The sequence below is a fragment of the Aspergillus heteromorphus genome (genome assembly GCF_003184545.1).
Source record: "Aspergillus heteromorphus CBS 117.55 chromosome Unknown BO70scaffold_19, whole genome shotgun sequence".
Classification (NCBI taxonomy): domain Eukaryota; kingdom Fungi; phylum Ascomycota; class Eurotiomycetes; order Eurotiales; family Aspergillaceae; genus Aspergillus; species Aspergillus heteromorphus.
The window spans coordinates 148,763-161,925 of NW_020290424.1; the positions used below are offsets into that span (position 1 = coordinate 148,763).

The 13,163-nt window shown below is 54.4% G+C and overlaps 3 protein-coding genes across 3 annotated transcripts; 2 read left to right on the forward strand and 1 right to left on the reverse strand.

Moving 5' to 3' along the window:
• Window positions 1–239: 239 nt before the first annotated feature.
• Window positions 240–1,768, forward strand: BO70DRAFT_363547 (putative NAD binding Rossmann fold oxidoreductase). Its single transcript, XM_025543597.1, has 2 exons — window positions 240–896; window positions 969–1,768. The coding sequence occupies exons 1-2, from the start codon at window positions 570–572 to the stop codon at window positions 1,707–1,709; spliced, it is 1,068 nt and encodes a 355-aa protein (XP_025397756.1). The 5' UTR covers window positions 240–569; the 3' UTR covers window positions 1,710–1,768.
• Window positions 1,769–2,439: 671 nt separating this feature from the next.
• On the forward strand, window positions 2,440–7,754 carry BO70DRAFT_372320 (uncharacterized protein; the record flags this gene model as incomplete). The annotated part of the gene is made up of 9 exons (XM_025544843.1): window positions 2,440–2,875; window positions 2,911–3,329; window positions 3,363–3,476; window positions 3,507–4,666; window positions 4,734–4,738; window positions 5,155–5,300; window positions 5,455–5,611; window positions 5,709–5,820; window positions 5,924–7,754. The coding sequence occupies 9 exons, from the start codon at window positions 2,440–2,442 to the stop codon at window positions 7,752–7,754; spliced, it is 4,380 nt and encodes a 1,459-aa protein (XP_025397757.1).
• A 2,024-nt stretch (window positions 7,755–9,778) lies between these two features.
• Window positions 9,779–12,107, reverse strand: yap1 (putative bZIP transcription factor AP-1/Yap1). Its single transcript, XM_025548660.1, has 3 exons — window positions 11,381–12,107; window positions 10,165–11,315; window positions 9,779–10,108 (listed from the first exon to the last, which is right to left on the reverse strand). Exons 1-3 carry the CDS (start codon window positions 11,855–11,857, stop codon window positions 9,958–9,960), a joined length of 1,779 nt encoding a protein of 592 aa, XP_025397758.1. The 5' UTR covers window positions 11,858–12,107; the 3' UTR covers window positions 9,779–9,957.
• Between the last annotated feature and the right edge of the window lie 1,056 nt (window positions 12,108–13,163).

The following is a 13,163-nucleotide window of genomic DNA, read 5'->3' on the forward strand; positions in this document are numbered from 1 at the left end:
ACATCACTAGGATCAAAACCGATAAAGGCGATTGCCCAATAGTTACACAGCCTGACTGGCCGTAAATCGAGATGAGCATCGAGACCGGGCGCGACCCGGAGACGGAGAGCCTTGCCCAAAGCGCGCTGTGCGGGGAACGCCCTACGGCGGTTATGTATAACCTGCGCGTCGTCCAATCAGACCCGTCAATTGTCTCCCAATGAGAACGGCAAGTCTTTCCGTTGCTCACAAGGCAACTCTGTCCGTCCTGCTTTTGCCTGTCTGTCGCATCGACCTCACGATCTCTCCGCTTCAGTGCATCAACGCTGCAGAGAACCATCCACCGTTCAAATTTTATGGAAATCTACGCATGTAATATGTCTCAATTCCAAAGACGGGAATTATTTCCTTCAGCATCGTTAATCTACCGGCAATCAATCGCAAAGATGAAGGGATATACAAACCCTTGAACTCATCCTAAGGGTCTGAGTCTAATCCATCCAAGTCGCGGCAGAGTAACAAACCTGTGACCCCAATCAGCTTCCATTCGACTTATTGAGCCCTTCTCATTTATATTCCACTCCTGCAAAATGCCTATCCGGAAGCTAAAAGTCGGTATGGCTGGCCTGGGCCGGATAGGCAAGGTCCACGTCAACAACTTCTTGCACCAAACCCCTCGTGCCGACCTTATCGCAGCCTTCTCTCCCGACCCGGCTGAGATTGCCTGGGGAAGGCAGAACCTAGAGCCTTACGGTGTCACTTTGTACGATGATTACGACAAGATGCTGGACCACCCCGAGTTGCAGGCAGTGGTGATCGGGACAGCCACCTCTGTGCACGCTGAGGAAACGATGAAAGCTATCGACCGTGACCTGCACGTCCTCTGCGAGAAGCCATTGTCGATTGATGTTGAAGTGGTATGTCCCCCCTCAGTTTTGTCCCCCCGTGTCCCTTTACTTTCATAAGTTTACTTTGTCTGTCTCTACCAGTGCAGAGCCGTTGCCCAGAAGGTCAAGACCAAACCGCATCTCAAAGTGATGTGTGGGTTCTCGCGGCGGTTCGATGACTCCTACCGGGAGGTACATGATAAGATCAGCCAGGGATTGATCGGACGGCCCTCCATCGTTCGAAGCCAGACCTGCGACAAGTACGACCCATCCGGGTTCTACGTTGCCTACGCTGCATGGTCTGGTGGGGTGTTCGTTGACATGTCTGTGCACGACATCGATCTCACCTTGTGGTTCATGGGCGAGGACTCAATCCCTAAGAGCATTTCCGCCCATGGAATCACAGCGGTTCAGCCCGAGCTGAAGAAATACAAAGACTACGATAATGCCGTTGGCATTGTCGAGTTCCACAATGGGAAGATCGCCTACTACTACTGCTCTCGGATGATGCCTCATGGTCAGGAAGATACAACAGAGGTTATTGGCACCGAGGGGAAGTTGTCTGTCAACATCAACCCCCAACGCAACTTTGTCAACTACTACCACGCCAATGGCATCACTCGTGAAGTTCCTGCAAACTTCCACGGTCGCTTTGGAGCTGCATTTACGAGGGAATCGAACGAGTTCACGGCCTGCTGCTTGGATAACACCCCGCTACCGCTCAAGCTGTCCAATGCGGTAAAGGCTGTCGAGATTGGGGCATATCTCCAGGAGGCACTGGTGACGGGGAAGCAGATCCACTTCGACGAGATTGGCAGGCGGATCGAGAAGGCTCAACTATGAGCTCTCAACGGAGTGTTGTCTTTGTTATTCTCACCATCTTATGTCCTTGCTTGAAAAACATCAGGAATGTCATATAAGAAATATACATATCTTATGAACAAAATGACCCCAGAGAGAACCGATTTGAAAACGAAACCCGCGAAAGTTCCCTAGAGATCAAACGTACTGTGTAGACTTTGTGTATACTGTGTAGATGGCAGCCACGCACTAATCCCGAATCAGCCCCCAACGGTCCCCCGCATTCCGCCCGAGCTTCTCTACTCCCTTTCGCTTTTCCTCTCCTGGCGTTCTTCGATCCTTCCTCAGACTCTCACTGCCCCCCATCGTCTCACCATTCGACATGATATCATTCTATCTGAAACACAATTCTACTTCCGATCATCCGATGATGCGACCGTCTCCACCGCGCGTCGCCAAGCGACCCAGAGCCCGGGCGGGGGTTCCAGAGCGCCTGGCCGCTCCTGCCGCGCCGCGCAACTGCCAATGACGAAATGCACGGCTGACGACAGCCACGATCGACAAGCTCTCTCCTCCCCCCCAGCCAGGGGTTCTCCACGCTTGACCTGTCTCGCCCCGTCTCCAGTTCTGGTGGCCTTTGCTCTTTCCGCCCTCGTTCCCGCAACCTACAATCAATCCTACTATATTTATCCTTCGTCCATGCGGTCTGACGGTCCCCATCCTATCTATTAACCTACACCCGCGGCTGGAACCCCGGGACAGTTAGCCCGCCATGTATCTGGACTATACTAGGAACCTCGGACTCGGCTCGCTCGCTACCATGGTGCTGTCAGCCTTTACGACGCGCGAGCGGGATCTCGTCACCCATAAGCCGGCCTTGCCTCCATCATATCCTCTGGCTGTTCGAAGCCCATACCTTTCGGCATGGATGCCCAGCGATCAAGTGCAGACGTTGCCGTACGCGGAGCCCCAGTTCTGGGCCGGGCAGAGTCTCACATGGTCGGTGATGGCCCGTATTGATGGCCAGGCGTACAGTTTGCTGAGTGTGAAAAACCCCAGCGAGCACATCCGCCCGGGTGTCGTGCGGAGTGCGGAGTATACTGCGACCCATTCGGTGTTTATCCTCACTGCTGGTTCCGTGGATTTTACGTTGGATTTTTTCTCGCCGATAGCTCCCTCGAATTACCTGCGACAGTCCCTTCCGTTTAGTGAGATGCTCTCCGATATTATAGCGACCGACCAGGGAAGCTGACTGTTGTTCTAGGCTATCTCACGGTTTCGATATCTGGGGCTTCCTCTAATGATGTTCAGATTTACTCGAGTATTGATGGAAGATGGACTGGAAAGCCGCAAAGTACTACTCGAGATCTTCAACATGTAAACTCGACCGTCATGTTTTCCCTGGGAGTGAAGAATGCCACATCCTTCTCGGAGGATAGCGATATGGCTACCTGGGGTGAGGCGATCTTAGCATCTCGCCCGAATGCCACGTCCAAGCTCTCCTTCGCCTCGGGGAAACGGGGAGATGTGCGTTCTCAGTTTGTAAAGTCTGGAAAGTTGGTCGATGACAATAAACCTTGGGTTCCGGGAGGAATTGTTGCGCTTGCACACGATCTGGGGACGGTTTCTGGAAGAGAATCTGTCAACTTTGCCGTGGGACACGTACGGGAAGAGTCCATAAATTACCTGGGCAAGCCATACACTGGATATTATCGATCTCAATTTCCGGATACCTACCAGGCGGTCTCATATTTCCTCGATGACTACCCGGCTGCCCTCCAGGAGTCCTTGGTTCTGGACTCAGAAATGGTTACGCAGGCTAAAGCTGCCGCCGGTCAGAAGTACGCGGATATTGTCACCCTGTCGGCTCGTCAGGCATATGGAGGAATGGAGCTGACTATTCCCAATGATAACCTCGACGTCACCGACGTGCTTGCGTTCATCAAGGAGCTTTCCAGCAATGGGAACCTCAATACCGTGGACGTCATCATGCCGGCCTTCCCTATCTACTATATTTTGGACCCGGACTATATCCGACTCCTGCTGGAGCCGATGATGCGGTATCTCGCCGCCGGGCGCTGGAAGAAGCCATATGTCATCCACGATATGGGCAAGCATTACCCGAACGCTATTGGTCATGACAACCAGGAAGCCGAACCTATGCCCATTGAAGAATGTGGTAACCTGATGGTGCTGATGCTTGCCTACGTTCGTGCCACGGGTGACACGCAATGGGCCGCTCAGTATACCGACCTTCTGCAAGGTTATGCGGACTATTTGGTGGACAACGGCGTCAATATTGCGGAGCAGCTGTCGTCCAACGACGCCGCCGGTGCTCTAGCCAATGAGACAAACCTCGCCATCAAGGCTGCCGTTGGCATCAAGGCATTTGGGGAACTAACTGGACTTGACGAATACTCGCGGATTGGCGAGGCACGAGCCGATCTGTTCTTCACGCAGGGCCGTGGAACGGACGAAAAGAAGACACATTTCGTGCTACAGTACCCCAACAAGCCAGCCTCATGGAAGATCCCCTACAACCTCTATCCTGATGCGCTCCTGAATCTGCAGACCTTCCCCGAGGCCGCTTACCAAATGGGAAGCACCTTTTTCCGGTCTGTGCGAGCCGAGTACGGGGTGACCTTGGATAACCGGCAGGACTGGGCCAAATCGGACTGGAACATGTGGTTAGCGGGCACTTTCGATCGGAGCACGCGAGATCAGTTTGTTGATGACCTGTGGGCCTTCATGACAAACGGCAAACACCATTGGCCGTTCTCCGATCGATACATCGCCACCTCCGCCAAGGGGAGGAGTCCGGGGGTGCCGGTGCTGTGCCGCGCCCGCCCGACAGTGGGTGGCCATTTTGCCTTGATGGCACTACAAGGGCCCAAGTCTCTTCAGGCTGCGGTGTCAAGAAAGGTGTTGGGCGGTGGCGAAGGTAATGATAATGGCAGCAACGACGACCAAGATTTCTTTGATCAGCAGGGAGAGGAGCTGTGAGTCCGATGGGCGGAGCAGGGGCTCTGCGGGAGACGACTTGCTCGTGAATGTATATATCAATAGTTTAGGTAGATAGGTCAATCTGGATCACTTGGAATATCATGAAGGTCTCATGCGGTCGGAGTGTTTATTGTGCCTTTCCAATTTAGGAAGTATGATTGCCGGATGGTGCCTCAGGAAAGAGTCTGGCCCAGGGCTGGGAGTGAATGGTGCTACCAGCGGTACCACCAACACCGGGCCCCGGAGGAGAGCAGCGACATGTCTGCAAGAAACGGTCAAGGAGATTGAAATTGGAGGATGCGTAAGGTGAATGAAGAAAGTATGGTTAATGTGCAGCGGTGGTCCCCTTGCGCCTTGCGCCCGCTGGGAGCTGCCCCTGGCGCTTACCTAAGCCGCCGGGCTTGGATTGGCGGCCCAGCAACTCAGAGTCTCGCTGGCTCAGTCTGTAAACCGCCTCGTTGTGCTTGCTTCTTCCTCTCCCCAGTCGTCTTTTCTTCTTCGCCTCCCTTCCTCTCCGCCCCGTTTCTTTCCTCTTTCCTCCTGCTTCATCATCTACACTGCCTTCCTTCTTTCTCGTTTCCCCGACCTCTCATTAGACCCTACTCATGGCTTCTGTACGTGCTCCTGCTCGTTTCTTCTCCCCCCCTCCCCCCCCAATAGCTGTTGGCTGTCCAACGTCATGCCCCCCCCCCTCCCCCAAACCCCAACCACGCGTTCGGCGATCTCCCTACGTGCTGAAGTGAGAGACTACTGGCCTTCTGCTGACCGCGTGCTTCTACTCTAGCCCCGTCCCCCACACAACTTCGCTCCCCAAGGCTATCCTCTCCCCAACGGTGCCATACCCTCGGGCCCTGTCCCCGGCGCCGCTCCTCTCCTCCCCAACAATGGCCGCATCATTCAGAACGGCCCCGTCAGAGTGCTGTGTATTGCGGACGTGCGAGGTATGTGTCCCCGGATACACCTCCGGTGGCGATCCCGGCCCCGGGGAGCACGATCGAGCTGACCTGGGAACGCTGTTTTGCTTTTTCCGTGACGCAGGTAATCTGAAGTCTCTGAATGAGCTCGCCAGACAGGCTCGTGCCGACCACATCATCCACACCGGTGACTTTGGTTTCTACGACGATACTTCGCTCGAGCGCATCGCAGATAAGTCAGTCCGGCCTCCCCGATAATCCGTCAAGCTTGCTTCAGAGCTGTGATGCACCGCTACATGTGATTGGATCTACTAACGCGGCTCCTCTGGCAAACTATAGGACCCTGAAGCACGTGGCCCAATACTCTCCTCTGCTACCCGAAAATGTGAAGCGGACTATCGCCCAGACTCCTCCCCAGCAGTCCATTAAGCAACGATTCACGCCCGACCAGCTACCCCTCTCAGAGCTTCCCATGCTGCTCGACAAGCGGCTGACCCTCGATGTTCCTGTCTACACCGTCTGGGGTGCCTGCGAGGATGTCCGTGTGTTGGAGAAGTTCCGTTCCGGGGAGTACAAGGTTGACAAGCTGCACATCATCGATGAAGCCAACTCGCGACTGCTCGATATCGGCGGCGTCAAGCTGCGTCTGTTGGGTCTGGGAGGTGCGGTGGTCATGCACAAGCTGTTCGATAATGGCGAGGGCAAGACTACCATTGCGGGTGGCCAAGGCACTATGTGGACGACCTTGCTGCAGATGGGAGAGCTGATTGACACAGCGAACCGCGTATACGACCCGTCGGAGACCCGAATCTTCGTCACGCATGCGTCACCGGCCCGTGAGGGTATGCTGAACCAGCTCTCCGTCACTCTGAAGGCGGATTTCTCCGTCTCCGCCGGTTTGCACTTCCGCTACGGCTCGTCGTACAACGAGTTTTCCGTCAACCCCTCCCTGGACCACTACCGTGGCAAGCTCGCCGCTTCGAAAGCTTCGTTCAATGATGTGTGGGAGACCGTGCGGGGTGAGGTCGAGGCCGCCATTTCTCAGAATGAGGCTCAGAAGACCCTGTTGGACAACGCTCTCGAGGTGGTGAACCGGATGCCTACCGTCCCCAACGGCGGCAACCCGTTCGGTGGACCCACCGCCCCCGGCAACGCAGCTGGTCAGGTCGACGAGAGCGCCTTCAAGAACATGTGGAACTTCAACTTGGCGGACGCGGCGTTCGGCTTCCTGGTCCTTGAGATCGAGGCGGGCCGGATCGCTACCGAAATGCGCGCCCAAGGTTTCAACTTCGCCCACCGTACCGGAAAGCCTCAGCTTGTTGCTGCCGGGCAGGCTGCTCCCGCTCCCAACGCTGCCCCCGGTCTTGCCTCTCCCCGCGTTCCGGGTGCTGCTCCTCAGTTCGGCCAGGCCCAGCCTATTCCGGTGCACGCAGGTGGCCCTGGACCCCAGCAGCGTCCCACGCAGGCTCAGGCCCAGGTCAAGACTCCCGCCGTCGCTCCCACTCGTACCTCTCCTGCTCCCGTGATCCCCAAACCTGCCACCCCACAGCCCGCTAGCACCCCTGCCACCCAGCCCTCCGTTGCGTCTCCCGAGCGAGCTCCGGCTGAGGCCAATGGCACCGACAAGCCGTCTGAGTCGCCCCTGCCCAAGGTGGAGAAGAAGCAGAGTAACGCCCTGTTCGTCTCGAACGTTGACAACGAGCAGGCTGTGCGCGAACTCTTCCCGGAGGACGACAAGGCGAAGGTGCTGAAGATCGAGAAGTGGGGCAAGTACAACCATGTGGTCACCTTCTCGACTATCGAGGAGGCCAAGGCCGCTCTGGACCACCAGCCCACGGAGCACAAGAAGCCCACTCCCGCCAACCAGCCCCGTAAGCCCAACATCAAGTTCTTCGAGGACCGTGGCAGCCATCGCGGCAACGCTGGCACGTGGCAGGGTAGCAACCGGGGCGGCAATGTCTCCCAGCGCGGCTACCAGAGTGGAGGAGCCAGTGACAGCGAGACTAACCGGGGACGCGGATTCAGCCGGGGCCGTGGCCGTGGCGACCGTGGTGGACGGGGAGGACGAGGTGGTCGCGGTGGCTTCAACAAGGGAGCTGCCTCGGAGTCTGGTCCCTCGGCATCGACGCCCTCGGGTGACAAGCCGGCCGCGACTGGAGGCGACGCCTGAAGTGTGAATGTGCTTGATTCCCCGTTCTGAATTCATGTCCACCTTTGTTTCTCCAATATCCCATTTTACCTTTCGTTTCGAAAGTGTTGTTTTCTCCCTGAGCCATCTATCTTTCTCTTTTCCCGCCCGGGGTTCCTTCCCATCTACGCCACGGGTGTCCGATCGATATTCTAATTTCTATTGTCGTGATACTTTGACAACGGATGTCTTCTCCGCCCTTCTTAACATTTATTGTCCTTTTTTCTTTCTTTTCTGTTTTCAGCGAGATGTGCGTCAAAACTTCTTTTCCCATTTATCTTCCTCTTTTCCTAGTAGACACTCGCGCCGGCGACTGGATTGATCTCTCATTCCCCCCATTGATTGGTCGGTTCCATCCCGCTCGGATCCCTAGGGCTTCAGGAGTGGTGGTTGGTGTGGATCCGAAGCAGCAAGCAGGGGGAGACAGAGACAGACGGGGATGGGGACAGAGGAAGCAGGCGAAGCGAGCTTGGTATGGTATGCTATGACATGGTTCTTTTCATCAGTTGTTGGTTGGTGGGCCGGGCAAACGGAACGGAAATAAAAAAGCGAAGCGATGCTCAGCATTGAGGTTGTTTTCTTCTTTTCTCTGCCTTTCTTTCTTTTTTCTTTTTCTTTTCTAAAACAAAACAACCCAAGAGGAAGAGAAAAGGAGTGAACGATCGATTGATCTCCCCCTCCCCCCCCCAGAGGAGAAAGAGAAAAAAAAAGAAAACAAATTCCTAAAGGAAAAGAGTGGGAGACAACATCAGAGACAGGTATGATATACCTGCATCTGACTGACTTCTTTTGTATTTTACTACATCTCTTTTTTTCTTCTTTTTCTAGTCTCTTTGATTTTGTTGTTATTTGTTTGTTATTTGCCTGGATCGCACCACCAATATCGATACCCTTGTAACTTCAGCGGTTTTCCCTCCTCCCCCTTTGTAGGTTCTGTATTTTTGTTGATGGGTGGGTTGCTGTTTACTACTTGGATGGATGGGTGGTCTGGCTATCTATCTATCTATTCATCTATCTATCTTTAGCTTCTGGTAGTAGACTGGGTAAGGAGGTAGGTAGGTAAGTAGGTACGTAGGCAGAGGTTGATCAGAACGCATATAGATCGATCGATAATGTGCTTGATCTGCTACATGTACATCGGACTGCGGGCTATGTATGTATTTAGTAGTATTTCTAGGAATGATTAGGATGGTTGGTGGGCGCGTATATACTATCTATCTACTGCCTCGAAGTGTTCGATGAAAGATACATTCATAATGAAGCAAATACATAGAAAGAGAAGTACTTCTCTAGACTAGAATAGAAAAGAGTAGAGACAACTCGAGTATTATTAGTTTCAGATCCATAGACTCGAGATATACACTAGATAGATGATATGATATGGTATGACAGGACACAACACGACTCAAGAATCAAATCAAGTGTGAGAACCAACGAGATAATATTTCCAAGACCAGACTGTTCTGACCTGACCTGAAATATGCCAGTGAAAAAAAAAAAAAAAAAAAAAAAAAAAAAAAAAAAAAAAAAAACCTCAATAATTCCTGCTGGTTTGAACAGGCACATGGGTGGGTGGATGTTGACCAGACACCAATTGAACCAGTCCAGCACCAGCACCAGCTAGTGCAGAGGAATAAAACCTCCGATGATGCTCGACGGTTAGTAGCGGATGATGACGATGTTGGCAGTGCATGTCCAACCCACGCGCCACAGCCAATAATACGCAAGGAACATATACGCCGAAGGTACCGTGTGTGTGTGTGTGTGTGTGTGTGTGTGGTGTACAGTTTGCCAACCCGAGGCTTCCTAGAGAAGATTTTATCTTGAACAAACCGTGCCTCCCGTTCGCCGGCCGCGGATTTAAAACAAGAAAGGAAGACGAAAAATGAGAAGGTACAGTGGAAATGAAGATATTTAAGTGGCAGGGATTTGCTTTGCTCCAGGAGTCTTAGAATATCCAGTAGAGATGAGAAGAGAAATGCGGTAAATATCCGGGCGAACTCCAAGGTTTCGTCCCTTGCGTTCATTCGAAACCTCTCGTATCCATTTTCTTTTGTCGTAACGGCGTCAACAACGGTGTTGTATTATAGGTATGGGTATCTGAAACGCAGAATGATGGTAAGGAGAGTGGCGACGGAGGCAGGCGGGCGACGCGGCTGCTCCGTGTCGTGCTTTCCCCGGGGGACTACTTGGCCCGTCCCATGATATCGTCCACATCCTGCTGGTTGACGACCACCCCGCCCTCGGAACACCGGGCCTTCATGCGTAGTTCGGAACACAGGTTATCGACATCGAGTTCGCCGTTGCGGAACCTCTCCATGGATTGCAGACGATCCCTGAGAAAAAAAGGGTTAGCATGACGTAGTTGTCTAGCAAAGGAAAAAAAACATACCAAATCTTCGTGCAGCTCAACATCAGAGACTTGTCTTCACCCGGTACCATTTCCTCCTCATCCAGCTTACTGTCGATCTCGGCGATCAGGTCCTTCTTTGCTGGCGGTTGGTTGGTCACTTCAGTGAGGTTGTGCGAAGGGCTTCCCAGATCCGGAAGGGGGAACGCATCATCAAAGAAAGTTCCAAAGTCCTGGGACAGAATCGCATCCTGGGGCTCACGCCAATCCCCAAACAGCACGGGATCAAACTGGCCACCGTTCTGTTCAGCGAGCGTATCAAGCCCGGAAATATCTTCATTAGAAGGCTCGTCATGGGTAGCTGGCTCATTGGGGGTGTTCGAAGCGCTTTGGCTGTTATGCCTGACAGCGGGAACGGGATTTCTGATATTGCCGCATGCCATACCAAGCTGCGCACAAAATGACTCCTCCCCGTTGATGGAGGCATAAGTGCAGGCTTCGTGGGGATCGTGGTGGTGCAGCTTGGTCGCGGGCGAGTTCGTCGTCGGTTCTGGGGAGGTGCCACTGGACGAGATACCGTGGCTCTGGTGTGAATCGGACGAAGACGATGGCGAGTCAGTGTTAGAGACATCATGCGTGGAGGTAGACTGGCTACCGCCGTGGACCGACGACAGCTTCGGAGTCGCGTTCGTCATGGAGCCGGGGGTGGATCCCTGCTGCGACCCAGCGACACTGTTGGCTCGTTGACCGTTCAGAGCGTTTCGGCTCAGGACACCGGGAACATAGGAGTGGTTACGGGGTGCGGCTGGTGGCTGTTCTCCCTTGGTGTTGTTTTGCTGTGTCCTAGCCAGCGGGCTGTTATTGAAGATTTGCGAGCCCGGAAGATCTCCAAACTTGGGGAAGTCGAACATGAAGTCGTTGTTGTGTAGGCCATATCCTCCCTTGGAATGGGCTCCTGGGATGGCATTCATGGCGGAGACCCCGTTTCCAGTGGTCATCCACGAGAGACGCTTGCGATATTCTTTCAGTTCAACCTGCAAACGTTCAATCTGGGCGCGGAGCAGCCCGTTCTCTTGACTAGCATCGTCCGACGCTTTCTGCAGCTCATCCACCTTTGTCTCCAGATCCTTCAGATGCTTCTCCTTCCGCTCACGGAATGCCCGCTGCGCCGCCCGATTCTGTGCCTTGCGCTTCTGTAGGGTGGTTAGTACCAGGGTGGCCACTACGTCACCGGTATCGCCATCACGAGGATACGTACCGAAGTTGGCTCGGAAGTCAAGGGCTTCCTTCCCGGCTTCTTGGCCGCCTTGTCGTCGCTTTCGCGCCGCTTTTTGCCCGACCCTTCATTTTCATCCAAGGGTTCATCCATATCCTTTCTCTTCTCGCCCGATTCAGGTTCTTCCGACAAGCTCTCGGGGAGATCGCCGATCAGGTTCTCGGAGCCCTGGAGATCAAAGTCGAGCTCGGGGTTGAAGTCGAGAAAAGGGCTATCGTCATCCCCGTAACCCAGGCCCCCAGAGTGAGGCTGGGAGGGGTCAAAGGCAGGACTCATGTTGAAGCTCGCGGATGAGGCGTTACCAGGGGTAGATTCAGGATCGGACTTGGGTCCCGATGGCTGAGTGTTGTTCTGCTGCTTCTGAGGCGGATTGTTGGAAGAGAGAGCAGCGAGGAGGAGATCCTGTTGATCAGGGGACAAGTAGAGACTGTGCTGGTAGAGGGCGTTGTAGTCGGTCATTTTGCTTACGGGTAGTCGTGTCGGACCAGGCTAAAAGCGGGGAAGATAAAAGCACGTTGGCGGAGCGCTGAGGATGATGATTATGTATGAAGTCGCTTGGACTGCGTGCTGCCAATTTAATCGCCTACTCGATGAGGGTTTGGCCGGGCTTCCCGCCCGTTCGTGGGTATCGAAGGCTGGCCCCGGCAATGGGGAATGGATGAGGGGGAGGGCTTCGGTACGATAGTACCTGGCAGGGACGCGAAATGGAACGGGTTGTAGATGTGTTGAACAAGACAACAGCTGTCGAGTTGAGGGTAGTTGGTGGTGTCGGGAGACGATGATGGGTGCGAAGCGTTGGGGGAGGGAGGGAGTGGTGCGGAGAGGTGAGGTGAGGCTGGGAGAGAGACCAGATCGAGGACGGCAATCCGTGAAGGAAAGGCGAAGAGAAGCAGCCGAGACGCACAAGCCGCAACGAGGTCTGACGAACCAAGCAACGGGACTAGCAGTACGTAGTAAAGACTAAGTAAGGAAAGTAAAAGGAGGCAGGCCCAATGCGACTCGGGACCGGACTCGTGGAGAGGAAAGAGGGGCTTTGCGGGTGAGACGAGGAGGGAGGATGATGCAAGAGGAATGGATCCGAGCAGGGAGGGGATGCAGTAGTAGGCGCCGAAGCAGGCGAGGAAAGGCGTGGAGGGTCTGGCCGGATGAATCAGGGAGTGGGAGGGAGGGTAGGGGGAGAAGGGCTCGAGTCTCAGGAGTAGTCAGAACGATGGATGGATGGATGGATGGATGGATGGATGGATGATGGATGAATGGACGGATGGAATGCATGGAATCTTCTCAGCGCGGAGGGGGCGAACGGTCTCTGCCTGAGGTTGTCTGTCACACTGGTGCCGCCCGGCAGATTCCACGCCGATGATTGGGTATGAAAAAGCGGGGGAGGTAGAGCAGCCAATCACAGTCACCTACCCCCCCATTCCCCCCAGTCCACCTTTCAGGCTGCTTAGAAATCCAACCTGGAGCGCCTCAATTTTCTGTGCCCGCCCATCTTCTTCCACGTTGGCTGATTGGCACCAACTGATACGACCCCGTCCCGATCGATGGTCCATCCCTGCCTCGACACGGTCTAGATATCTCTCTACCTAGTACCCCGTATCTTCTGTACGCCTACCGTAACAGGATGCAGATATTTAATCAGGGGGTTAGTCCCCCGTCCGAGATTGCCCTGCGCCGGCCTCCTGAGCCATCTCTCCTAGTCTTCCTCCGAGTGACTCATGTTGCGCCACTCCACGCGGCTTCTTTGTCGCGATGACTTCACCGCCCA

Coding starts and splice junctions, on each gene's coding strand:
- BO70DRAFT_363547 (XM_025543597.1), top strand. CDS start 570: ATGCCTATCCGGAAGCTAAAAGTCGGTATGGCTGGCCTGGGCCGGATA. Junction 897..968: donor TGTCGATTGATGTTGAAGTG/GTATGTCCCCCC, acceptor TGTCTCTACCAG/TGCAGAGCCGTTGCCCAGAA.
- yap1 (XM_025548660.1), bottom strand. CDS start 11,857: ATGACCGACTACAACGCCCTCTACCAGCACAGTCTCTACTTGTCCCCT. Junction 11,316..11,380: donor TGACTTCCGAGCCAACTTCG/GTACGTATCCTC, acceptor ACCACCCTACAG/AAGCGCAAGGCACAGAATCG. Junction 10,109..10,164: donor TTGAGCTGCACGAAGATTTG/GTATGTTTTTTT, acceptor TTTTTTTCTCAG/GGATCGTCTGCAATCCATGG.